Below are 25,932 nucleotides of genomic sequence, written 5' to 3' on the forward strand. Positions count from 1 at the left end.
CCACATAATGGGAAGAACCGACACAGAGAGTACATGCGTCCTGATAAATATGAGGTGGAGGGGATTGCCTAGAAATCTGCCCTAGGGACAACAAGCGGTCTAGGTTTTTCAGAAAGCACGTCCACTTTGGTGTTTGCAGCCACAAATTGACCTACCTCATAGGGGCCATCTTTCTTTTGGGATCCGACAATGGGGGCTTCAATTCTAGTGGTTGACAAATGATGAAAGGGATTCTCACTAAGGGTCTCGAACAAGTGCCAAGCTTTATTCTCACTTTTGTGCATGAATGGGCCTCCACAAGTATCAACCATTTGTCTATGTCTATCAGTCAGTCCATTATGGAAACATTGTACTAACTGCCACTTGGGTACAGCATGATGGGGACACTTTTTAACTAAATCCTTAAGTCTTTCCCAGGCCTCATGAAATTGTTCACCATCAACTTGCGAGAAGCTAGTGATGGTGTGCCTAATATGGTTTGTTTTGACCTATAGGGAAGTACTTTTTCATAAACTGTTGTTGCATTTGTGCCCAAGTAGTAATCACTATAGTATCCAAGGAATTGAGTCATTGTTTGGCCTTATCCTTGAGGGAAAATGCGAACAAGGTTAATTTTAGAACATCTTCACTAAAGTTTTGGATTTTGACAGTGGAGTATATCTCTAAAAACTCATCGAAATGTTTATACGGTTCCTTATTGTCAAGTCCATAAAAAGATGGGAGCATCTGAATAACACTAGACTTTATCTCATATTAGGCTGCCTAAACAGCAGGAACCCTAATACATGAGGTTGATGTATAAGTCGATGGTTGAACTAAAACTAAAGAAGAAAATAAAAAATTCTGAAATTAAAACTGAAACAACTCAGTCAATCTTAGCAAACAGTGCTTCGGTTCCTTGGCAACGGTGCCAAAATTTGATCGTTGTCGTGAATGAATAAAAAATAACCCTAATAATACTACTAGAACAATGGTAAGAAGGGATCGAATCCACAGGGAACTGGAAGGATAAATCTACTAAGATGATGTGAAAGTGGTTTTGAAAATCAATTTGCAAAATTAAGACTAAATTAATGACTAATTAACAAAAATGAGAATTGATGAGAAAAACAGCATTTAGGTTTCGAATCCCCATTGATATAGTTATTTAACTCTGGCACATTCTCTGGTTCATTAAAATTACAAGTCTAATGCAACCACAAAATGATAATTTTAGTTCATCCTAGGTACAATCTATCTTGCCAAGCACTATCGTCTTTCGCTTATGCTTAGCACACTTAGCTCGGTCAGTTAAAGGTTATCATTGGTACAACCAAAATTTCGATAAAAACTATTGTTTGAATAGAAAATGTGAATCACAAAAGCACATTCTCTAAATTAAATAATTCAATTAAAATCGTCCACAAAGGGATGGAGTCTCAACATCAAACAATCAAGTATGCTTAAACCAAAAATAAAATAACAATTGTCAACGGTTCATCTACACTTAAAGACAAGGGGAACTTAGCCGCTCTTGGGGCCAACTAAAGAGGAGCAGCAATGACGGTGTTCTTCCATGGAGACTCGAACGCAGGTGAAGGGATTCATTCGTGATGAGGTACGATGTGATGAAAATGATCTTTGCAACATCTTCTCCAGGCGAAATCGTGATGAACGAGCTAGGGATGGTGGATAAAGGTAATGTGAGATGGGAGAAAGGGCTGTTGTAAAGATCGGTGGGAGAGAGGGTTGTGGGAATGAGATAGAGTTGTGGCGTGAGTTGGAGAAAAGAGAGATTTTAGGAGAAAGTGAGGGCGGAGCGTGAGAGAGTAAGGCATGAGAGTGAGATGAAGGACAGATAAAAGAGAGATGAGAGATGTTTTAGGAAAAGTGGGAGAGGGCAAATCCTATTTTATTTTGGACAAGGAGAGAGAGAAGGATGAGAGAAAGTAGGAGAGGTGAGAGGTGAGAGGTGAGAGGTGAGAGGTGAGACGTGAGAGAGAGGGAGGAAACCATGTGGTTCTCTCTTTCCTTTCTTAATTTTTTTTTTTTTTTTCTTTCCTTCTCTCTTGAAAAATCCAATTGCCAATTCTACCCTTCAATCATATCTTCTCTGTACCAGATCGGTATCAAGATCTTTGGAATCTCATAAATATCTCCATGCACGCACAATTTCAACCCATTATCTCGATATTTCTGTTTACCTTCAAAATCCTGCAATCACAATAAAATAACAAAATGGAATCAATCCAATCACAGATGTTCCGTTAAAAATAATAATTAAATAAAAATTTCATGCATAACTATAGCCCGATCAGATATAATAACCATATTAGTCTTTATTCTGGTTTTGCAAATTACCATAGCACCTTCACCTGGACAGCGCAAACGGTGAGGCAAAAAATGGAAGTAGGACGAGTATTCTAAACCCTGCCCCACTAGAGCGTAGATTTTTTTTTTCCTTTCTTTTTGGTTCCGATGTTCTTGGAGCTAACCATGCAGTTGTTCCTTTACTTTTTGGTTATGATGTTGTAGAAACAAACATTTTTTTTTTTTTTATCACTTTTGGGTTGTGGGGGTGGGGAAGCCATATAACAGGAGGTCCCACTCAGATGAAACTTCGAATGAAATAAGAAGGGAAACTACACTAAGCATAGTGAAGTGATATGCTTCACTATCTGTCACATAGGTGGTTCCATGTGGCATATGGTGAAGTGTTACACTTCACTATGCATCGTGAAGGCTAGGAGGACCCATGGAAAAACTACACTAAGCCTTGTAAAGTGTAATGCTTCATTATCTGCCATATGGCAGTACATAGGTGGGGCCACATGGCAAGTAGTGGAGCATTACTTTCACCATGCATAGTGAAGCCTAGGAGGACCCAAATAAGAATTAATCAACCTAGATGAATTCTCAAGCTCTTAGGACTTTTATGGAATTCTTCTACCCAGTACTTGATGTATGTCTTAAACGTTTGCATTCGACAAAAAAAATTGTATATGATTATTCTTGTTGGTTCTTTGTTGGGCTATTCCATTAATAGGTAAGGATTTGGGATACGACTTTGTCATCTGCTGGTCACTTGTCTTCCTGTGTGGGAATGACTAGCGTGCTTGGAGCACCTGTGGGTATAAAATCTCATGAATCATTATGCTATATTGCTGCTGGTAATGCAGTTACAGCAATTGACCTGAGAACAATGCGAAAAGTTTTCACAGCAGCAATTCATCAGCCAAAACTGTACTCGTTTGAGATGCTGCCCTCTAAATCCTTCATCTGCACTGGTGGAAATGACAAGTAAGAGTTGTTATTTTTCTTTCTTTTTTAAATCCTTTTTCCTTTTGCAAATCTCTTCTTCAAAAAAGGGAGGGGGGAGATTCTATTTGACATGATTACTTGGTTCTTCAAAAAAGGCCAAGTAGTTGGCATGAAATTTTATTGACTTGAGACAAATGGTTTTTCAGACAGTGGAGCTTTCATTCTAAGAATTAAATTTCTTTTCAGATCTTGTATATTTGTGCTCTGCATGGAGAAGATACTGTTGTTTAGTGCTTGATATCCGTGCCCAACATTTATGAAAGATTTAGCCAATTCAATGCCTCAATAAGAATCCCAAAGTATTTTTACTGAATTATTTGTGACCTATCCAAATTCCACCTTCTATCATTCAATGTAGTTCCTTCAATTGTCCAAATAATTAGATATTTTGATGGATATCGATATTGGATTAATCACATAATGTTGGCCCATAACATGCAAATGAAATTGGGAGCCTGGATGGTCAGAATTAACCATGTTTTTGTATTGTGCAGAGTGATGCTGTGGGATATTAGGAAAAACCAAGAGAAACCAGAACCTATGGCAGAGTTGGATGGACACGTGGGTCCTGTATCACTTTTACAAATTGATCCATATAAAATAGTCAGTGGAGGGCCAGAAGATTTCTACGTCAAGGTTTGGGAGACTGATACAGGTGTGCAAACAAATTCTTTGGAATGTTGTATTCCTGATGAATCAGACACCGGAATTGGGTGCTCTGCCATGGCTGTTAATGGGTCTCGAATGGTTACTGCCAGCTGTGGTGTAGAACCGGGATTAGCATACTTCAGGGACTTCACCCGTGCTACTCATCCAATTGCTTCAAATGAGGACAGCATCTCTTCCAAGTTTTGGGAGTGAGAAGGGCACTCTTGTCACTTGAATGACTCAGTGCATGTTCAACTTGCAAAGCTCAAGTCTTCTGATATATTAATTGATCATAAACATCAGTTTTAGATATTTTAGACGAATGTTTATCTAGTTACTGATATGGTAGTGAAAAGTAAGGGTTTTTTCTTTTTCTTTTTCTTTTTCTCATATGGGATGAGAATATCCATAGATAATTTTGTATATTGTGACTGTTGAGGATAATTATGTAAATGGATATATGAGGTTGAATGAGAGCATCTTTATATTCTGTAGTTGTTCCTTTCTTGTATGCCGAACTACTGCATTTTCATTAGAAGGACAGTTCACTCTTAAAGGTCTTTGTTACCCAAGTGCCAGTAGATGTCATTGATCCATCGAATCTTAAATCTCAGGGTATGATAAAAAAATCCTGGAATCTTAGAATATATGTTTATATATATATATATATATATATATGTGGGTTTATATGAGTTGATATGTGGACATACATACTAGGAGCTTATTATAGGATATGTAAGACTTCACATGGATTAGAATTCAAATTGATCAAATGATCTCAGTGATCCAATTAAGGGGGCAACTAAACAAACCTGATCCCTAAGGAACTACTTCTATTGTTTTGACTCCCCAAAGAACAGGTATATTGTTCTCCTAGAGCTTCCTCCCTCCCCCCCCCCACCCCCTCCAAAATGTATCCAAGTTTCTTGAGGTTGGCCTTTTGTGTAATTGGTTTTAATTTTTTCTTCTCTTTGGTATTGAATTATATTATTAACTGGAGAGATGCCAGCTAGAAACAGTTCTCAAGCGGTCAAATTATATTCCCTACTCCCATCTGTTTTTCTTGAGCTGCAATGCAGAGAGTGCTTTCAGAAGCGTACTCTCCCATGGTTTGGTCTTTGGACACCAGTTGTACCTCTATGGTGGTACATTATGTTCATTTTTTCTTGGTTAACCTTGCTGACTACGTTTGTTGTTTAGACACAGAAAATTGCATTCTTAATGGGGTCAAAGGTTCTTGGCTTTCCAGCCCTCCTAGTCCTGTCAGGTTTTACAAACCTGAAAGATGTAATGAACACTGCTCAAGTTCGTTTGTTTTTAACAATTTGTAATAAACTCTTGAGATAATAATATTTGAGTTTATCTTCTAAAAATATTTTGTTAACCACAAAAATAATGTGAGGTCCTTCGCTACCTGTAGAAACCACACTTTGTCACCCTGAGACATACCTGCAAAGATGAAATGGATATATTTTAGGCGAGTCTCAAGGAGTTCTCTTTTAACAAATGGAAATGTTTCAAAGAAAATGATCAAAATGCCATTGGTAGGGTTAACGTATCAAAAATGATGAAAATGTCATTGGTAGGGTTAACTTATCAAATGTTTCAGAATTGTTCGAAACTTACACAGGTAGGTGTATTTGTATTTTATCATTAAAACTCTAATTTGGGAGGACCTGGACAGGCACCCCCAACACAAAGGCATGCACTCCCAGGTCCTCCCATCTGTCAGATGCGTGTTGGGCCTTCAATGGCATTGGAGAGGATCTGAATCCAAAAACTTTTGACCTTTCAGGACCTGTAGAAAACCCTAGGAGACCCTCAAAAACACATAAAAACTCTAAGAACCATGAGGGAGCCTAGACTCTGGAGTATCTAGAATAAGTGTAGAAAAGTCCTCACAGTAGGAAACCCTTGCAAAATTGGAAATGTAATGCCCTAGATTAGAATGTCCCATTGACCTCAATCCGAAGTCAACTAAAGGTATAATTATTTATTGGGCAAGAGAACGCTACCCTCCTAGCGCAAGTCACGCTAGGGCATTGGTCAATGGGAAGAAGGCACACGGGGGCAGCATGGTCTTTCCACATCTACTATGTCTAGGTGTGTATCTAAACCAACAAGTAGCTTTCTTTCTTCCTTGTTTATTTATTTAATTTCATTATTAATTTTTTGCCATCCTTAAACCCCAACTCAAAAATGAATTTATTTTCACAATATTGAGCTATAAAGATTTAAATGTTTTAATTTTCGACAAGTTTTTAAGAACTTTAATTTTCAACAATATTGTGATTAAATTATATTACCACTGTTCTCCGTAGAAAAGTGGGGATATACTAGGTTGATCATTTATATTATTATATATTATTTTGTCCATTTTGATGGTTTTAATTAGGGGTGTCAATACCTAAATTGAACCTGTAAAACTGCCTTAGACCAAGCTGACTGAACCCAGACCAAATCGAACCGAAGGCTTATTGGGCCAATTTCGGCTTAGGAGATTGTAACCCCACTAACAAACTGAACCACACCGAAAACTGAATGAACCAAGACCTAACCAAAACGACTCAAAATCAGGACCGAAATCGGAATAAACCAATAAGAAACCAAAGTCCAATATTCATTAAAACCCCAAGTTTTTACATAGTTTTGTATGGAAAATCAAACCCAAACCAGACAAAAACTAAAACCAAACCGACCTGAGACCAAAACTGGAATCTCCTTATCAGTTCAGTTTTGATTTTACCATTCCCACAACAAAATCGGTTCAACCCAGACCAAAATCGGGCCGAACCAAACTGTTGACACCCCTTGTTTTAATTGTTTTATTCAACTATTTGAAACCACGGTATGGTACAAATGTTGCAATATGGTGGTCAAGTGATTGAAACAGCCTCTCAATATCCTTGGGGTAAGACTGCATAGTTCTCAAACCCCCCCCCCGATGACCTCACACATGCGGGAGCCTTATGCACTAGGTACACCCTTTTTTCTTCAACTATTTGAAACACTTTAGGGCTAAGATCTCTATGTTTCATAATGCAAACTAACCCTCCTAATGGCATTGTGCTATCAATTTTTCATCAAAATCATTTTGCTTTTGCTTCTACTTTGAATGAGTTTTGTTGATAACTTAGGGTTTCGTATTTCCTTCTTTCCTGTTTAAATTTACTAATCTTGCTTTAATGTACAAATGCATTAGTTTTTGTTTAGTTTTTTCCTCATGATTTTTTAAAACCCTAATAGAAATGCCAAGCAATTGGGAAGAGCAGTTTTTACTCGGCTGACCGGTGCCTAATACCTTCCCTTGTCCATGACTAAACACTAACCCTAATCTCGGTTTGATCAGTTACATTTGGAGTTGTTATGGGAAATATGTACAACCGTTCAGGAAAAGCCGAACCGGGGCCAAATGGAAACTAGAAAAGCGGGTCAATCGGCCAATCACACCAAAAGGGCTTTGACAGGTGAATAATTGGATAAGCACCAACAAGCATGGATACTACGAGAGTCCCACAGATCGACCATCTAAGCTGTGTACGCCTAACTACGTCAGTTCACGGCATATGGGAGGTAGATCCTACTTTTAGATCTAGGTGGTGACTCTATCTTCTTTCTCTCCTAAAAGATAACTCAATAGCATTTTCTCTCCACCGCAAGGGAAACCCAGGTGAACCAAAAATCCATTGTACTCATAGTACCCCCATCACATAGGTTCCTAGGCATTTAGAACAATAGAAAAAGGGATAAAACAAGAAGGGCGAAAGAACCCTATTGGTCTAGCACAAGAAACATCAAACATGCTAACCAATGGGAAGGCACACGGAAGCATCTTCAATGCATATGGGAGGCAGCCTAGTCTTTTCATACCACTTGTGTCTGGGTCTTTCCTACGCCAAACCGGTAGGGTTCTTTTTCCCAAATACGAATTAGTTTTTAAACAAGTGATTGGACCCTAATTTTAATCTTGGTGGCCTCACAAACTTCATTTCACCACTTGTCAAAGTTGAACAAAATTTGCAGTCCTCTCCATACAGACATTAATAAATAAGCAGCACTCCCATTTGTCTCTCTCTCTCCCCTCCCCTTATGAAATGGCATTTTTTTTTCTCTCCACTGGGAGAGAAGAGAGCAGATAGGTGCTGGGAGTGCTGGTGTACAACATGCTTCGGGGCCGAATAATACTTTTCCTAATAACAAAAAAAAAAATTGAGAAAGAATGCTACTCGTTTGCATTCCGCACGCCCATACACATGGGAAATGGAGGCGGGCTATGAAAAGATGCCCTTGCCTCCACTTCCCCTATGTGTCTGGTGGGAAATGCAAGTGGGTAGTGTTCTAAAACAAATGAGGGAAAGAATGTTGCCAGGTTGAGTAGCATACGCTAGTGCCTCCCTATGCCTATCTCCCTCCTCCCCCTCCTCCCATGAAATGATATATCTGCTCCAATTATGGGAGGAAAGAGAAAGAGAAAGAGAGGGATGTATTAGCGAATGCTACATATTCGATGAGGAACTCAATCCCATAAATAATAAGGGAGAAAAAAGAAGCCAGAAAGGCGACACAACCTTGCATCTAGACACAAAGAGGGGGTCGTGAAATGAATCTATTAATGAAGGTTACAGATTCGATCAAGAGGAAGAAACTTATAATATCCTAGTTGCTCATGGTTATTTTGGCCGATTGATCTTCCCATGTGCTAGTTTCAATGATTCTCGTCCTTTACATTTTGTCTTAGCTGCTTGACCAACCACCTCTTCATGAAAGGCAAAATCACAAACTTGTTGATGCTTCTACATACGCGTCCGTTGTTTCCCACATAGGGGTCTAGTTACCTTTCAAGAAACCCTCTCCAATAATAAGGCCTTCAAGGCTGCAGCTGTCTAGCATGTGTGTACTGGGGGAGGGCTGTGGAGGATGGCAAGAAAATTTTGGTGTTTCGCCTGTCATAGTTTTGCCCAAATCCGGCTTCTAAACAAGCCCGCCTCGCAACCCCAATGGTTACTATGTCAGACCACTCCCTTGCCCGTGCTTGTGCTGTCCCTGTTCGTTGTCTGTCTCTGACTCTCTCACAGGAGCTGATCTAGTCTGATCCTATCTCCCTCCCACCCTCAATCTGGTTATCGATTTCAGGGATTTTGAGTTGATGATCTTATCTGTCATCTTCCTTCTCTGCAGAAAAGATTCCATCTCCCTCAATCTGGTTATCAACTTCAGGGATTTGAGTTGATGGTCATCTTCCTTCTCTGCAGAGAAGATTTCTCCATTTTCCACACCAGCCCATTTGAACCCTAATTCCTAAACCCAGAAAACAGAGAACTCAAAAATGCCTACTCTTAGGACCACCATCACCAGCTTCACAATTATCCTTCTCCTCACCATCTTCTCCCCCACCTCCACCATCTCATCTGTCACTATACCCATCTTAGGCCTGGATTCCTTCCTCACCCAACAATTCCGTCTCGACCCACAAGCCTCCAACGACACCTTCCGCTCTCTCTCCTCTTCCCTCAAGAAATCCCTCTCCCACCAATCCCTCACTTCTGTCTCGTCTCTCCTCTCTTCCCTCCTCTCCCTCGAAGTCTCTGTCTCCGTCAACGTCAAGCTCGTCGGCTCTTTTGCCCCCAATTCTCAATCCCTCCTCTACTCCTTCATTTCCGCCGCCCTCTTCTCCGATCAGTTCCATGTCATCGGCTCCTCCGACCCTCATCGACTTGCTATCAAACACTCCCTCCATTTCGATGCCTCTCCCTCCACCTCCCTCTCTTCCCAGATCTTTGAAGCAATTCGCGTTGAGATCGAACGATCTCCATCTAGTCTCCGACAGTCTCTTCACTCCGTTCCTTTCTCCATCGTCGATCGAATTGTTAAGAAGGATTTCGAGAAGGAGAAGCCCGTCGAAGGGGTTTACATTTATTTGCTCAATTTGAATTCTCAATCCAAGCCTTACGCTTATAGCTATGGCTCTGGGGAGTCTTCCCCAGCTTTTACCAGATGCTTGGGCAATATATGGTCTGGGAAAGATCGGTACTTGTGGATTGATTTGGCTGCTGGGCCTGTTGATTACGGCCCTGCTTTGTCTGGTGATGGTGTCCTTCTAGGAGGAGAGTTTCATCCGTTGGCGTCGTTACATGGTCGTCCCAAGTCTCAGAAAACATTGCTTGCGGATTTGGCGTCTTTGGTTTGGAGTGCCTATCAGGTACTGTTGGTTCCTTCTTTGAGGATTCCTGTTCCGTTTGAGAATTCGCTTATAGTGGAGTTTATTCATGTTCATGGGTCTGAATTTAAGGACTTGCATGGTTTGGACTGGAAATCGATTGAGAGAACGTTCATGGATGAGGTTAGTGAAGGGGGTTTATTGTTGGGGGATCAGTCGTTGAGGTTTAGGACTTATGAGGTCGAGTTCTCGGACTGTTCGATCTGTTCATTTGCAATTTCACGCTCGATGAATTCGTACACTTCGAGGTTCCTGTTTGAAAATTATACATTGATTGTAAGCGAGTATTTGGATTCGAAGCGTTTGCATCAGATACTATCTGATTCCGCCGATCAATTGAGGAAATTGGCAGGGGTTCCGGATGAGGATTTTGGTAGGGTTCTTCCTGTTTATGTGTTTGATTTGGACATCAATAGGCTGTTGTTGCTCGATCGGTACCATCAGTCGGTTGCTTTTAGAGATATGGTTATTGCAGTAAGAACAAGGAGTGGTCAGACAGTGAGTGATTATAGCTGTAATGGCCGACATGTGATAACACAGACAAGGGAACTTGAGAGACCCCTCGTTGGTTCAATACTCCAGAGTATGTGGGGAGTGTCACCCACTCATCTGTTGTGGAGCGCCAGACATAACACTACCCTGGTGGATTATACTTGGAGTGTTGGCCAGACTCCGTTTGGGCCATTTTCAGATATTTCATCTTTGTCATTTGTGCAGAAGGATGCAGCTCGGAGAAATGTTCTTTTGACATCTTTGAATTACACTATCACAAGTGCAATTGATGTGCTTGACTCAATATCCACATATGGTGGAGACAGAAATCTGTTCAAACAGAACCGACATGTTGAGTTTGTGCAGAGGTGGAATTTGTTCAAGTACAAATTGGATAAAGCTATTTCTGCACTGTCTCATTTGGACTTTGAAATGGCTTTATATTTCTCGAGGACATGTGAACATGATTTGTATGCGCTCCACTCACTTGTTTACCATACATCACGAGAATTGGATGCCTCTCTTATTTGCTTCAAGGATCCTCCATTTCCCTGGGCTTCAGTATCAGTGGCTGGGGTATGTTTCTGTTCTATCATATATGTTTACTCCAAAAGAGAAAAACTCTTTAGAAACAAAAGAAAGCAGTTTTGACTCATCTAAAGAGTTTTGAGTTTGTACCAATTGGAAATTTTACTATGTCATTTTGTAAGAGTTATAATGCCTATTGAAGGACAGGTACTCAGATTGGTTCTTCATATGGATTTAGCTGGATTTTTTACTCACTTCAGTTTTAACCTACCTTTCATTTCTTGCTCTTGATATTATATTTTATGAGTTTCTATAAGTTAAGCTGCAGTTTCTGGTAATACTGTATTGGTTATATTGGATTTTGTGCAATGCAGTTATCCTTATTTGTTCTATTGATCAACTTATGTTCGCATTACTGTGAATACAGTTCCAGGAATTATGTTAACTAGCTTGGCTGTTATGCAGTTAATATTTTTCATTACTACTTCATTCTATGCATTGGCTTTTATGCATCATCATCTTTCTACTTGGCTCTCAGTATTCTTATAATTGATCTTTGAAGCCATGATATATTCATCATCAGAAGAGTTTCTTCTAGTGGGAAAGACAATAATGGCAGAAAAAATTTTGTAGCTAAACCCAAGTAGATGCTAGTTTGAGTTGAGTTGGGAGGTGATTTACCTCAGAGCTGGCTTCATATGGCATTTAATGAAAAGCCATGTGTAATATTTATGAAGCAGTGAGTTAATTGTCAAATTCACCATCGTTGATGTCAATCTCAATATTGATGTAGGTGGACAAAGGGTTTAAAAGAATGGAACTGGGATCCAGATTGGTCCCGACCGATTCTGATCTGGATCGTATTGGAATTGATTTGGATGGCTCAGGACTCGGCCAAAAGTCTAAATATGGCCAAACCCTAGAAATCCAGTACGGATCGGCTGATCCATCCAAATCAGCCGATCCGTACCCAAATTTTTAAGCCCTGGGTGGACATCTCTGTGCTGGGTCATATTAAATGAGTTGTTCAAGTTGGACGCTTTAGTATATGTTTCGAGTAAGTTTTGCTTTTGGATCCGTCAGTTCTTTGAAATAAGTTAGCTCCCTACTTACCATGCACCAATGTGGGAAAAGGTGATACACAACTCTTATGACCTGAACAAACCTTGACAAGTGTGTTTTCTGCTTTGCCAGGAAAAAAAAAAAAAAAGTGTGTTTTTTTGAGTTGTTTCAGTTATGGCGCTAACATGGTGATGTAAAAGTCTAAACATAATTTCTCAGGTAGACATCATCCTAGTAATTATAAAAGTTTGATCAGTTTTTCATTCTTGCTAGGAACTAATAGGATCTTGATTGTCTATCGTCAATGTTGTTTTTTTGATTCAGTTCATTTGAATATGGACTTGAGAATTTTGGAACTAATTGTATGCTAAGTTTTTTATGATGATGTACTTGATAGTTGATAGCCCAATGGGAATGCAAACCTTGATTGGCTGGGAAGAGTAGGATCAACATTGCTAATCTAGGTTATATGTAGAAGATTATGACAGATTTTAAGAGGATGAACTTTTCAAATTTTCAAATGCTGAAGGAAATAAATGTGTTTAATGGAACTAGTACTTGGACCTTTGCCAGGATTACCCATGGAATGGAGGCTAATTCCTGGCGCATCCTGGCTACTAATGAGTCCTGTGTCTTGAAATTGAGAACCAGGGGAGGGGGAAATCATTCCTAGGCGTACTGTGGGAGAACTAATGATCTTGTAAATTAAAATTTCAGAGATTAATGGAGAACTGTATTCAGCTAGTTCTGAAGTGGATATTAGTGTGTATCTGTCCATGTTTATTTTTGTGATTGTTTAATAAATGAGGCTCTTAACCAAAGTTAAGAGACCATGTCATGGAACCAAAGTATGGGGTTAGGTTAGAGCAATTGAGCAGCAAATTTCAAAGCTCCAAAAATTTGGAGCATTCAGCAATCTTACTACCAAGGAATTGGCAACATCTAACCTGGTCCTTGCACAGTATTGAATCCCATTCATTTCCCATCCAAATCCTGTATATATTCCATAAAAAGGCACTGAATCTGGCTTTTAAAACACAGTATCTAATAAAGAACAGCCTAGTCTTAGCTTTCATGGAGCACAGTTTTTCAGTGTTTGTTCGAGTGGCCATTTTATGGCCTTGCACTCTTCAGTATGGATGGCAAGTAACCCTCAAGAGTTCTGGACCAAAATGCTGATGCCAATAATCATACTTGCAGGCTTGCAACCAAACGAAATCCCAACACTCCTCTTTCTAGCGGTATAACTGTGATGTTTTATTTAACCAGTCTGAAGTACAAGTCACAGCCTCAAAAGCGCAGGACCGGAGGACTCCAAACAGCTTTGGACAGAAGAGACACAGATGATGCTTCCTAGACTTCGACTCTGAGATCTGATCACCACCACTTACATGCTTCTGGAGTGAGAATGGACGTGAGTGAAGTAGTGAACCCGAATCTACCGTGGGAGAAGACCTAGACTATACAAGTCATTTCCTCACTACAGTTAGAATATAGAACAAATATACAAGAAGCTGCATTTAGTCATTGCTCTTGCCGATGTGCTCAACCAGAGCGTGCACTGTTTTGGTTCACTTTCTCGACCTTCTGTCACTGTGATCTAGTCTTTTTTGCACGAAAGGAGATCGAAAGCACAAGTTCGGCCTCAATGTAGTGAACCAAGCAGTTGATCCCACGTAGTTTAATTCAATCAGACTTGAAAAGGGAAGAACTGAGCGATAAAAAGACTTCAGCAAAAGTGTACAGAATGATGAAATAAGTGCAACAACGGCTATTCAATTAGAAAAAGGATCCTATCCTTTTTTTCCCTTTTTTTTTTTTTTTTTTTTTTTTTTTTTTTTAATAATTTTATTCAGTTGAATGTGAAGGACTTATGGAGTCCCTATTACATAAGTGAACTAACCAAGGAGTAGAGAGTGGCCAGGTTGTTGCACATTCTAACGACACAGCCTTCCAGGCCAAGGTGTCAGGAACTAAGTTAACACATCTTGGAATAGTGATGAAAGAACACTCCAAAAAATAGGATGAGAGGTGTTGGATGTCCTTGATGAGATTAAGAACAGACAGTGGGGGGCTAGAGTTTCTTGCAATAACATAAGTAATGAGATCCTGTTGTCGGATTCGATGATCACTTTCTCCATAGTCTTCTATTGCCTGCAGCATAGCATTGTGAACGGCCAGTCCTCCTGAAGAACCGAGGAAAAGGAAATGTGTTCAGATTTTGCAATTAAAGGATTACCAAAGAAATCCCTGATAATGAAGTCGATCCCAGAGCCAGTTCCATTTTCCCGTTGAGATGCATCACAGTTGATCTTGTAAATAAATGAAGGAGGATTGTTCCATTTTTCAGTAGATTTCTGAAAAGTAGAGGGGAGTGACACCTCAGATGGGCCCTTTTGGGTTTGCTGTCCAGAATTCCTCAAATGCTGTGGAGGCCAATTGACAAACCTCAATAGGGGACCATGCTGAACTCTTCCTCATATACTCATTTCTAGCTCTCCATGTATACCAGCAAATGAAAGAGCACAAACTAACAATTGGCCGACTCTTCATTTTGTCTTTCTTCAATAGCTCCGCCCAGTTTCCAATCCAGCGTGGGAAGGATATATTCTCAGATATATCAAATTTAATGGTGAGAGGACAAGCAAACCATTCAGCTCTAGCGAAGGGGCACTCCAAAAGAATGTGCTCTGTTGTTTCTGGAGATGTTCCACATCGATGGCAATGGGGATCAATATTAATATTGCGACGTCGAAGCTCATGAGCAGTAGCAATGCCAGACGCATATGATTTCCAAAGGAAGCTTCTGATTTTAGGAAGAGTACAGAAGTTCCAGATGCACTACAACAAAAAACACTTGTAGCTATGGATATTTAATTGCGGTTTAAAAAATCCGCAACTATAAATATCCTATAACTGCGATTTTTCTGTGTAGTAATATGGGATATCTATTGGTGCGGTATTTTAAAACCACACTAACAAAGGACCCTGTAACTGCGGAAACAAAATCGCAACTATAAATTGCAGGAACCTCAGGGATTGAACTTCCTGAAGAAGATGAAGCTTGTGTTCTATCAATGGCCCTCTGTTGATTGCATGGATGGTGATATGCAGACTTCACTGTAAATACGGCATTTCTCAATCCTCATATCAGGTGATCCTCACAATGGAATAAAGGCAGATGAATCTTAAGAATTTCGTCTCTGTCATGTGGGTAGAAGATCTGATTTAGGATCTCTAGCTTCCATGTCATATTATCTTGATCGATAAGTTCAGAGACATGATTTATGGAGCCATCAAAAGGCCGAGGATGATTGATCTTGAACCCTAGGGCAGTAGGCAGCTAGTTGTCTTCCCATACTAATATTATTTCCGTTATCCACTATCCAACAGAGCCCAGAGTAAAAGAGTAGATCGACCAGCTATCAAACTTCGCCAGGCCCAAAGATGGTTGATTCCCTAATTTTGCTTGAAGAAAACTACATGACAGAAAGTAGATTTCCTTCGTTAACTTGACCTAGTGAGAGTTAGGGAATCGCCATAAAAGTCACGCCATTTTAGCTAGAATAGCATTGTTGAAAAGCTGACTCATAATAAAAAGAAGCGCATGATGCCACTGCAGATTTTGCGTACACCTTCTCTCTTTAAATACCCACCCTTCTTGGACTATTCATAACCCTTCCCCTAAAGAGAATATGCGACTCTACTCCTTTGAATAGTAATCTATTTCTTACCACCCACTGACGATAACAAATGATGGCCACATAGGAGAGGATCTCTAATAAAGGAAGTAACAATTCAAAGCTCTCTATTTACTTGAGAAAAAATTTAAAGCATGGAATCCCCTACAACATAACCAAGCATAATTTGAACAAACATTATGTAGCATGACCATCACATTCACTCAATCAGCCACGGAACTAACTAAAGTCCTCGAACCAAATTCATGGTGACTTTTCTTTTTTGGTAATGAATTCATAGTGACTGCTGCAGGCAAAATTTCTGTCTTCACAATGGGTGTACATTTCTGTAGAAGTCATAAAATCAAATCATCAGCTGCCCTCTACATTGAAGATTCATTAGCTCTTTCACTCTTCCCTCCAAACAGAAAATCAGACCTATCTGCTCCACTCAAGATCAGCGGCATCAGTCCCATATCGGGGATTGGCATTGTTGATACGAGCTGGATCATCTGGCTTAATCGAGTTCACGAAAGCATGCCAACCAAGAAGGTATGGAAGTATGAACTGCACATATCCACCACCAAGTCTAAAACTAGTTAGACAAGAAAGCTGGCGAAGCATACATAAACAAGGGCATTCATAATATTTCAAGAGTCATTATATGGATTTAACTACAGGTGCACACTCCAAAACAAAGTTAAAAATCTGTGTTCACGTGTTCAAGTGAAGAACGCAGTGCCACATATTGAGAGGGGGTAAAGTCCTCACAATCAGCTATGACTAATACCTATTACTGACATACTGGCATGGTTCAAAAAATTTGTCAAAATAAATGGAAGAGAGTGAATTCCAGTTTCCCAGAGAGAGATGCCCGATTTTGTGACTCTACGCCCAGACACAGGCGGGCGCGAAAGACTGCTGCCCCCACCCCATGCGCTGAAGATCCTTCTGCATGCCCTCCCATTGGCCTGTGTTCTGGTGCAGCGGCCGCACAAGCGGACAGGGTTCTCTTGCCTTATTACCACTGATTGGATCTTCATATCAACTGTGCTTTATTCTTGGCATCGGTGTTGTTTTCTGTTTGGATTTTCAGGTGAACTGTGCTTTCTTGATTATAGCCCAAATCTTGGGCCATGACTAGAGTCTCCAGATCAATGCTGCTATCTAAGTTCACACGGTTATCCTTCACGCTTCTTAATGGACTCCCTTCCCACTCTGTCGTCCTCTATTTGCAGCTACTCTATCATATTTTTTTGTTTCTTTTAACCAAAAAATCTATCATATTTTCAAATAAAATTACACACTAAACAAGGGATGGAAAGGCAGTAATTGTACATTGAAAGCTGAAACAAGGACAGTGAACTCTGCTTTGGTAATAGGGATGTAAATGTTCTCATCCACGTTAGAGATCCTGTTCTGAACACCTGCAATAAATTATCAGAAATCCAGGTCAGAGCAGGAAATCAAGAGTTTTGGAAATTTAATTTCTTAGGAAATATCAGATATTATACCTAATTTAAAAGAACAAAAACAAAGCAATTGAAACAACTTGTAGTAAGCTGGTATAAGGTGATCTTTTGGATCTTATCACATGGTGATGGAGTTCCTCACAAGCTAATAAATCAAGTAAGAGCATGCATGCCCATGCCAAAGGGATATGCAAGATGGTTTGCCCCTTGACATTTTCTATACAAAATCACCATATTAGATGGTAGCAATAATTTTTTTATGGTGTAAGCTACGACCTGAATTTTCATTTCAAAGTTAAAAATGCTCCACATATGGCACATTGCACATGATATTTTCTACAAGACAAAGGGAAAATGAGAGAACAAATAGGCTTCTCTATGAGAAATATCCAGTCAAAAGTGAATCCCAAAGTCCCAGCAGATATCAAATCTCCACATCCTTGAATAGGATAGTAAGAAGCATTGATTTAGTGAACTCTTGGCCTTAGGATCTAGGAGACCTGAAAGCATCATTCTACAAGATTCGATATTTCAATTTCAACCAGGTCAAAACCAAAACATTCCGTGAAATGTTAAAATTTTGCACATTTTCGGCCAAAAAACTGAAATACCTATTTTGGTGGTCAAACAGTTAAAATTTTCCCTGAAACTTCAGGGCATATTTAAGCATGATGACACATATTCAAACCATTATATTGTTACCAAAAATGGTAGTTTAACTTCAGAACCTAGTTACTACTTACTACTGTACGTGGAAGCCTATTGTATCTCTTATATAACCTATTCCACACATACATACGATAGTATTAGAAAATACAACATTCAATAAAAACAAATGAAATGTGTATTAAGAATGAAGAAAAACTATTTAATAATATACCAATGTCACGTGTCATCAAAAAGGGCATAGCCAGTGCAAGAGGTTCCCACCATTGTGGGGCCTGGGGGCCCATGATTGTGGGATTCGGGGAGGGTCATAATGTATGCAGCCTTACCCCTGCTTCATAGAGAGGAGGTTTCCTGACTCGAACCCGTGACCACACTTAATAAGTACAACTTTACAAGTACAGCTTTTGACACTCCTACACCTACTTTACAAGTACAGCTTTTGACACTCCTACACCTATGTCTGTATCACATAGACACTAGAAGATTGTTGCCGCCAACGGAAACTGTTCCTCCGACTATCACAAATGAGGCCATGTAATGATATGCCCAAAGAAACACTCTTAAGTCCAACCAGGGATTTAAATCTCAGGAATCGGATCGGTATCAGTCGATACCGATCCAGATCAGTCTGTTCGGCTTGGATTGGTCAGTTTTACCACTACTATATCGATGTCCGCTGATACCGATCCAGATAAGTCTGTATTGGCTTGAATAGGTCGGTTTTATCCCTACTTTTTATGACAAAAAAAAAAAAAGAAAAAAGGGACTTCTCTGACCACTTTACCCTTGATCCAATACCAATACCTGACCCATGATTGGCAAGGTATCGACTGATCCAGCCGATCCGATACCAGTACTTAGAACCTTGAGTCCAACACAGTAGCGCATGTAAGTGTCATCATCAACACACTCTTGGTAACCCAACCTAAGATATAGATCAGCAGACCGCAAAGATGATGTAAACTTGAACCTGCCATAGCTACTTGGTGGACCGGGCTATATTGATGGGGGGTTGGCCATGAAGAAGATGCTCTCCAAAAAACGATCACCTTGTGACTGACAATATTACTCAGTTAAGGGTGTCAAACGGGCCAGTTCTGTGTAATTGGATCGATTCATTACAGGTTCCAGCCCCAAGGGGGCCAATCCCAAAACCATTATGTTTACTAAACGGTCCCAAAACTAGGATCCGGTCTCATTTAATAATGGGACAGTTCAATTCTGAATCCTTAACGGTTCTAAGCACTCAAAAGTCTTAAATAGTCAAATACTCAAATATGTACAAAATTCATAAGTATACATTTAAATTTCCAAAGCATACAAATAATTGAATATATATATATATATAAAATAATCAAACATCAATTCTTAAGCATACAAACACTCAACTAAGCCCAAAACAACAACGCAATATGGAAGTATGAAACCCTAATCCACAGAGAGAGAGAGAGAGAGAGAGAGAGAGAGAGAGAGTGAGTGATTGAAAGTATACCTGGTCTGCTGCTTGGTCTCTGCCACTTCGGATCTTCCTCAATTCAAAGTTTGAGCCTCAAAACGATAATGTAATATGAAAGTATGAAACACTAATCTAGAGTGAGTCATGAACTCAAAGTCTTGGAGATAACCTAATGGCTCCAATCCTCATTAGTATTTAGTAATAACAATTAAAAAATAACGAATAACCCTTACTTTTTCTTTGCAATTACGATATAACTCTTATGTAAGTTAAACTTTTAAGTATTAACTAAAAGATATTAGGCATGGGGCAGGTCCTAGCGATTCCGATTCTAACCGATTCCTTATTGGGCTTTCAGCTCTAGACCCATTGGGAAACCCGTCCCATTTAATAATCAGTCCAAAAACCAGCTCCCACAACCATCCCATATAATAATGGGGCAGGTCGGTTACGGACCCAAAATAACACCCTTATACGCAGTGGGGAATAAGGGTGCACGCCACCATCTTGTTTGTCCATGCGCACCATATCCACTACTCTCCTCCAAACTTAGGCCTATAAGTGTGCATGACAAGCTTGTAATGTCTACATATATGCTATCCTCCTGCTCATCTGGTCTGAACTGATGACACAGGCCTCTCAAGTAGCATCTACAAGGGGCACATGCACCATGGACAAGATCTTAGGTGGCATGATCAAACTAACTTTACCCTGTGGATCGGACGGACTCATATTGTTCCTCTAACCCTCTGGCTAATGGATCACCCCGTCATCATCACCATCACCATCACCACCATCATCACCATAACCATCACCATCACCATTATCATTATCATTATCATCACTAGTAGACAAGGACGATGTGCTAGTGTGGCCCCTTGAATGTGCCAGTCAATGTATTCCTCATCTTCCCCCCCCCCAACCAAGTTGAGATACAAAAGGTTGAGGCTTCTGGCCAATTCCAACAAATGATCCATGTAGATGCATTGTACTACTTAACAAACCATTGATTGTCACGGCACCAAGGCAAACCAAGGCGTTGGAGGGTTGCCCAAGTGTTTGGTCGCCCGCCTTAAGGCAAACAAGGCGACCAAATGTTATTTTTTATTTTCCCTCTTTTTTAACATTATTTAGTATGCTACATATTCCTATTATCATAAAAGATTAACATTAAGCCACATCAAATCATCAAAAAATAACATTAAGCAATATCAAATCATAAAAAATGGTCACATTAAGTCATCAAAAAATCAACATTTAGAGAAATACTCTTGTTCTATAATAAGTTTGTCTGGTCAAATGATTTTCATTTTACATGAGACTTTTTGTATTAGGTATAGCACAAAATAAGTTTTCCAACAAGTCTAAGATTACTTAAATCTGAGTTGTAATGACAAAGTTATGTTTCAGTCAAATTTATTTTAAAGTACAATGTTGTTAAATTTGCCTGAATGAAAATAATTTTATGAACATTAAAATATATATATATATTATATATATATATATATATATTTTACCGAACTTTTGGTTTTTAACAATGTTTTACCACTGATAAGTTTTATAAATTTTTCAGAATTGAGAAAAACCCCAACATTTGAAAATTGAAAATCACCCCTATAATCAAAAATCCATTTTTTATTATTGGACTGTGGGGTTGATTTTTCATCCTCTTGGAATTTGATTTTTAAAATTATTTTTATTGGATTCAAATAGGGGGTATTTGCTTATTTATGAATAATATCTTAAGTAAATAAAATAAAAAATATTAAAGAAAAAAATTTATTATTTATTGATGCTTTTTTGCCCAAAAAATGGATTTCCAAGGCTTCCCAGAGGTTTTGGTCAAAACACCCTTCACTGTAACGAAATTTTAAGATTTCAATTGAAGAAGGTATCTATTACAAATGATTGTAACATTTCTCTGAAACAGTCGAAACATATCGGCCCTTTCGACATTGCAACCAAAATTTCAGTCGAAACATGGAATTTATGATTTATATGATGTATCGTTTCAACCTTTGTCATATCCGAACACTTCGTCTTAATTTCAGTATTTCAACCAAAATTTTAAACCATGTCCGTCTATATATATTAGTGCACTAATAATTGGTGTATGAGGAAGGCCTCAATCTGCAAAGCTTATGATGATAACCTTAGCAAATCTACAAAACATTAATATTCTGGGCAAAGAGCTAAAAAAAAACCAAATGCAATGCATCCACATCAAGCTGTTTAATCCAACTGGTAGGGAGTTAAGAATTGAGATTTACTGAGATTAAAGAAATGGCCAGATCCATCTGGAAGGGGCTCAACCTTCAAAACCTTCCTAACCTTCCCTTCTTCGCTGCAAAGCACAACAAATATTATAGATAGCACAAGAACCACATCAAAATCAGAGAATATCCTGAAACAACAGCATATAGTTAATATCAGAGTTCTACTCTGCACGCACACACGCGCACACACGATGCAACAGAAAAATTTGCATATGTTGGAGCGACAGAATTTCTTAAGAGAATTCTCGCACACATAATATGTCACCAGTCAACGAAAACTGTTCTAGGTAAAGAATAAGAAACGCTCGGACTAGAACTCAACTGTTTTAACAATCATCACAGAACTGAGGCCACCAAACCAGCCAGTTCTGCAAAAAACTAAACAGACTTACATTACTTCTAAGATAATAAAATACAAAAAAAAAGTTGAAAGAATAATAAAAATAAAAAAAAAAAAAAAAAAAAAAAAAAAAAAAAAAAAAAAAAAAAAAAAAAAAAAAAAAAAAAAGAAGAAGAAGAAGAAGAAGAATTCTGACATTTCCAGCCACTGGACCTGTACAGCTGTACTAGACACTAGTTAGATTTAGAAGCAGGATGGGAAAGCAAGCCAGATGTTACCTTCATAGTAGATAAAAATCATGTCTAAAAACAATACTACACGCTTTATGAACTGCCTTAATTGGTTTTATGTGAAATGATCCAAGCTACATAATTTGAAACAGAGGAAAATGACTCAAGGTGTCAACGAAGTGACCACAAGCTTCAGATTTCAATTGTATTAATTTCTTAATACAATCACTACAGACATTATTACATACAAATTGCTTGCAAGAGCTCTCTTGGATGTCATTATGCCAGGCAGTTAACAATCTGAACAATAATGTCAAGAAATGTAGAAATAAGTTGCAACTCACACCAGCTACCATAAGGATGAAGAGTTTGGCGCACCGGTTGCAAGCCTAATGATGTACCCCCACCCCCTTCATATACAAGAAGATATACTAATAAAAGAACATTCTTATGAAACCATTTTTTTATGACAAGCTACAAAAAAGTCATTTGAGGTGGCATGGACATGTACAACGGAGGCCTTTAGATGTTCCAGTACGGAGAAGTGATTTCATTCAAGATTGAAGGAGCTAAAAGTGCCAAGGATAGGCCAAAAATGACTCTAGGAGAAGTGGTGAAGAAATGCATGCATAGCTTAGGCCTTGTAATAAGTATTGCTTTGAATAAAGCTGATTGGAGTGAAAGGATCCATGTAGCCGACCCCATTTCTTTGGGATAAAGCCAAGTTGAGTTGAATATACTTAATCAATGGTTTGAAGATCAGTATAGGAGGGCGGATTGTTCTGGACCATTAAAGATCGTTCTCCTTTATACCAGCAAAGATTATGCAATGTGAACAATCTTACCAAGTTTGAGCCACATATGTGGAAAGAAATGATTACAGAGATGAACTTGTTGAGAACAGAGGAGATAAACTTTACCAGTGAAAATCCTTTCACAGGAAGTCTCCTCCTTCCCCTCTTATTTAATAACGTTGTGAAAAAAAAATCCTAATAATTAGCTTACCAAGCAGCTTCTGGGATATACCTACAATGGATTACCTACTTTGGCTGATTAAGCTTAAAGCAGACTAGTTTAGCCATAATTTCCCCAGCTACTATCTGCCCTAGTGGTGGTTAGGGGCCAGGGTAGAAACAGCTCTAAAATCTTTGAATAAATTGATAGAATCCTAGATAGAATGGAATGAAGGAAGAATACATAGCCAAACCCATATAACAGAAGGAGGATCCTACCAATGATGTTGACTTGATTTGCAATCCAATTGATCAAGAAAATCATAATAAAAATCCTTATATATGTCATCTAGAGAAAGATTTTGATGCAGATAAGCAATGGTTTCCTAGAATTAATTCCCAGCCAAAAACTTAATCCTAAACTGCAACATAATATCTGACAACATGGACTACAAATATTAAATTGGTATCTTTCCAAATTGTTTTCGATATCAAACTAACATTTAGCAACATTTAGATTCCTGTATCAAAATCATCGTACAAATAAAGAATAGTACCTTTTCCCTTTAAATGGATCATGGAAAAATTCACACGAATCTCTTGCTCCAAGGCTTATCAGTGTTCCAATTTCAGTCACTGAAAGTGAGAATACCTAAACAAGGTACAAACAAAACATATTTTGATAACTGTACAAAGGCACCTCAAAGCATTAACGTCCATCATCTTATAATACAAACTCAATCGTATGCTCTAATAAGCTTTTGTGAAGTAGTGAAAGGTTTAACAAATTATTATCCTTCTAGTCATAATGTGATGGCATACAATGATTGAACTAACAAAAAAAAAAATTAACTTCAAAATCAACATTAATGGGAAAAAAAAGGGAGAAGATTCGCATGAAATTGAAATACAAAAGAAATCAAATAAACAATGACAAAGAAGTTGTTCAAGGTATCAGTATTGTGAGTACCTGATACAATACCGATATTGATAGGGAGTACCGGACAAAAAGTGAATCGTTTTTTAATTTACACCCGATACAGGCCCAATCCGTACTGTATTGGTACCGGTATTGATAGTGACCGATATGGCCACCGATACTGATATCCATATGGCCACCGATACTGATATCTATAACCCTGGACAAAATACCAGAGTAGGAAATCTATAACATGAGATAAATCTAGTGCAACCGAAAATAATCATAAAAAAGAGAGACAGAAATAAACAATACACCCTCTAATGGTAGAAGCCAATGGAAACATATGATTTATCAGCAGCGGCGAAAGAGGGAGACTTCTAAACAAGAAATTAAACCAAAGCAAATCATGAACTAGATGCATCATCAGCATGCAGCAACATGGAGTCCATAATCCTAATGGATTTGGATCTCACATTTTTCACCGTTTCTAGAACACAAGAGCTACCCAAACACTTGGACAGTTGGGGCTCGGTAGAACAGTAAAATATTCAATAGCATTAAAGGTAGAACCGTAGAACCTCTGGCCCACTTTCACAATGCAACAAGTTTTCATGATGTACTACCGTTAACCACCATTTAAGAATCCAACGACAGTGAGATCACCTGCTTTCGACTCCAATCATACTGTCGAACACCGACTGCAGGAGCAAACTGAAGGATCACGAATCCCTCCCTTGTAAGCTTAAATGCTCCCGACTGCAGACGAAACACAACCAAAGAGCAAAAAATAACTCTCAGGCATGGAATGATAGCAGCAATTTTCTGAGTAGCTATACAACAGAACTCAGGACTGAGTTCTTACAATGAACCCAACAGAACATCAAACATACATCTAAAGGAGCGAACTCCGGAGCTTTGGGCTCTACTGTTAGAGCTGCCTTCCCTTTGTATATAGAATGGCCAACGAAAACCCTCGGAGGCAAAGCTGCAAGCAGACAAACAGATAAAGAAGCTTCACGTACCCAATAAGGACTGAAACCCTATAAGCAAAAGAGAAGTACAAGAAAGGTGAGAAGGACAGTGAGAAAAGAGTTATTTCACCTCCTGTAGACTGTGGAGAGGAATCGTCTGCTGGTCCATTGAACCTCTGGTGTTGTTCAAAGTACTCTGAACGGCGGCATTCCACGGAAAGCTTCCTCCGAGAGACACGAGAGAAGCTTGGAGCAAAGCTGCAGTTCCTGAGGAATGCCGGGGTGTGCGAGAAGACAGGAGGGAATTTAGGGCTTCGGAGAGGAACACTAGTTGACGATGATGTCGGCGATTGTAAGAGGTTCATTTTTCCTCTTCTTATATTCAAACGAAGGGGAGAAAGAAAAAAGAATTTCCTTTATCCTCTTTCTGTTAACGATTTCTTCTCTTGGTTTTTGCCCCCTGCACTGGTTTTTGGCCTCAGCCCTCAGCTCTCAGCTGTCCCGACTCTCGACGTGAACTTCTGCCAAAAAATAAATAAAAATACTCCCGCGAGCATGGATTCAAATCTCGGGAATCGGATTGGTACACCAATACCGATTCTTAGAACCCTGGAGAAAGAGCCACAATTTTCGAAGGGAAAATCTAAAGTGCATCCATGGTTTGAGCGGCAGATACCAATTCACGGCGGATCCCATATTGTTGTAACGTTACGAAT

The 25,932-nt window shown here is 39.1% G+C and overlaps 3 protein-coding genes and 1 non-coding gene across 8 annotated transcripts in view; 3 read left to right on the plus strand and 1 right to left on the minus strand.

The window, feature by feature from the left end:
* LOC122079322 (transcription initiation factor TFIID subunit 5-like) overlaps positions 1–4,438 on the plus strand; it is a 40,588-nt gene extending 36,150 nt beyond the window's left edge. Inside the window, exons 8-9 of the mRNA XM_042645696.1 lie at positions 3,026–3,279; positions 3,795–4,438. Of these exons, the coding sequence (XP_042501630.1) occupies positions 3,026–3,279; positions 3,795–4,161 (621 nt within the window). The 3' untranslated portion in view covers positions 4,162–4,438. The remainder of the gene's footprint in view (positions 1–3,025; positions 3,280–3,794) is intronic.
* On the plus strand, positions 370–475 carry LOC122080463. Its single transcript, XR_006140757.1, has one exon. It is a non-coding gene; the product is annotated as a small nucleolar RNA R71 (small nucleolar RNA).
* A 4,271-nt stretch (positions 4,439–8,709) lies between the features above and the next one.
* On the plus strand, positions 8,710–14,054 carry LOC122079641. 4 transcript variants are annotated; one of them, XM_042646267.1, is made up of 2 exons: positions 8,710–11,233; positions 11,979–12,312. In XM_042646267.1, the coding sequence occupies exons 1-2, from the start codon at positions 9,275–9,277 to the stop codon at positions 12,165–12,167; spliced, it is 2,148 nt and encodes a 715-aa protein (XP_042502201.1). In that variant the 5' UTR covers positions 8,710–9,274; the 3' UTR covers positions 12,168–12,312. The 4 variants fall into 4 exon arrangements, with proteins under 4 accessions (XP_042502201.1, XP_042502203.1, XP_042502204.1 ...); XM_042646269.1 differs by lacking the exon at positions 11,979–12,312 and adding an exon at positions 13,448–14,054 and having other exon boundaries at positions 8,716–11,233; XM_042646270.1 differs by lacking the exon at positions 11,979–12,312 and adding an exon at positions 12,821–12,859 and having other exon boundaries at positions 8,716–11,233.
* A 1,975-nt stretch (positions 14,055–16,029) lies between these two features.
* On the minus strand, positions 16,030–25,889 carry LOC122079722 (single-stranded DNA-binding protein WHY1, chloroplastic-like). 2 transcript variants are annotated; one of them, XM_042646415.1, is made up of 8 exons: positions 25,347–25,889; positions 25,136–25,230; positions 24,909–25,001; positions 23,881–23,975; positions 21,795–21,868; positions 17,266–17,354; positions 16,366–16,494; positions 16,030–16,274 (listed from the first exon to the last, which is right to left on the minus strand). In XM_042646415.1, exons 1-7 carry the CDS (start codon positions 25,579–25,581, stop codon positions 16,366–16,368), a joined length of 810 nt encoding a protein of 269 aa, XP_042502349.1. In that variant the 5' UTR covers positions 25,582–25,889; the 3' UTR covers positions 16,030–16,274. The 2 variants fall into 2 exon arrangements, with proteins under 2 accessions (XP_042502349.1, XP_042502348.1); XM_042646414.1 differs by having other exon boundaries at positions 16,030–16,494; positions 25,347–25,888.
* Between the last annotated feature and the right edge of the window lie 43 nt (positions 25,890–25,932).

The sequence above is a fragment of the Macadamia integrifolia genome, chromosome 5 (assembly GCF_013358625.1).
Source record: "Macadamia integrifolia cultivar HAES 741 chromosome 5, SCU_Mint_v3, whole genome shotgun sequence".
Lineage (NCBI taxonomy): Eukaryota > Viridiplantae > Streptophyta > Magnoliopsida > Proteales > Proteaceae > Macadamia > Macadamia integrifolia.

Excerpts from the sequence above, each read along its gene's own strand:
- LOC122079641 (XM_042646267.1), top strand. The coding sequence starts at position 9,275 with ATGCCTACTCTTAGGACCACCATCACCAGCTTCACAATTATCCTTCTC. Across the intron at positions 11,234-11,978 it reads CTTCAGTATCAGTGGCTGGG|GTGGACAAAGGGTTTAAAAG; the intron begins GTATGTTTCTGT and ends ATATTGATGTAG.
- LOC122079722 (XM_042646415.1), bottom strand. The coding sequence starts at position 25,581 with ATGAACCTCTTACAATCGCCGACATCATCGTCAACTAGTGTTCCTCTC. Across the intron at positions 25,002-25,135 it reads CGGAGTTCGCTCCTTTAGAT|TCGGGAGCATTTAAGCTTAC; the intron begins GTATGTTTGATG and ends TTTCGTCTGCAG. Across the intron at positions 16,495-17,265 it reads TCCTTGTTTCAGCTTTCAAT|TTCATACTTCCATACCTTCT; the intron begins GTACAATTACTG and ends GGATATGTGCAG.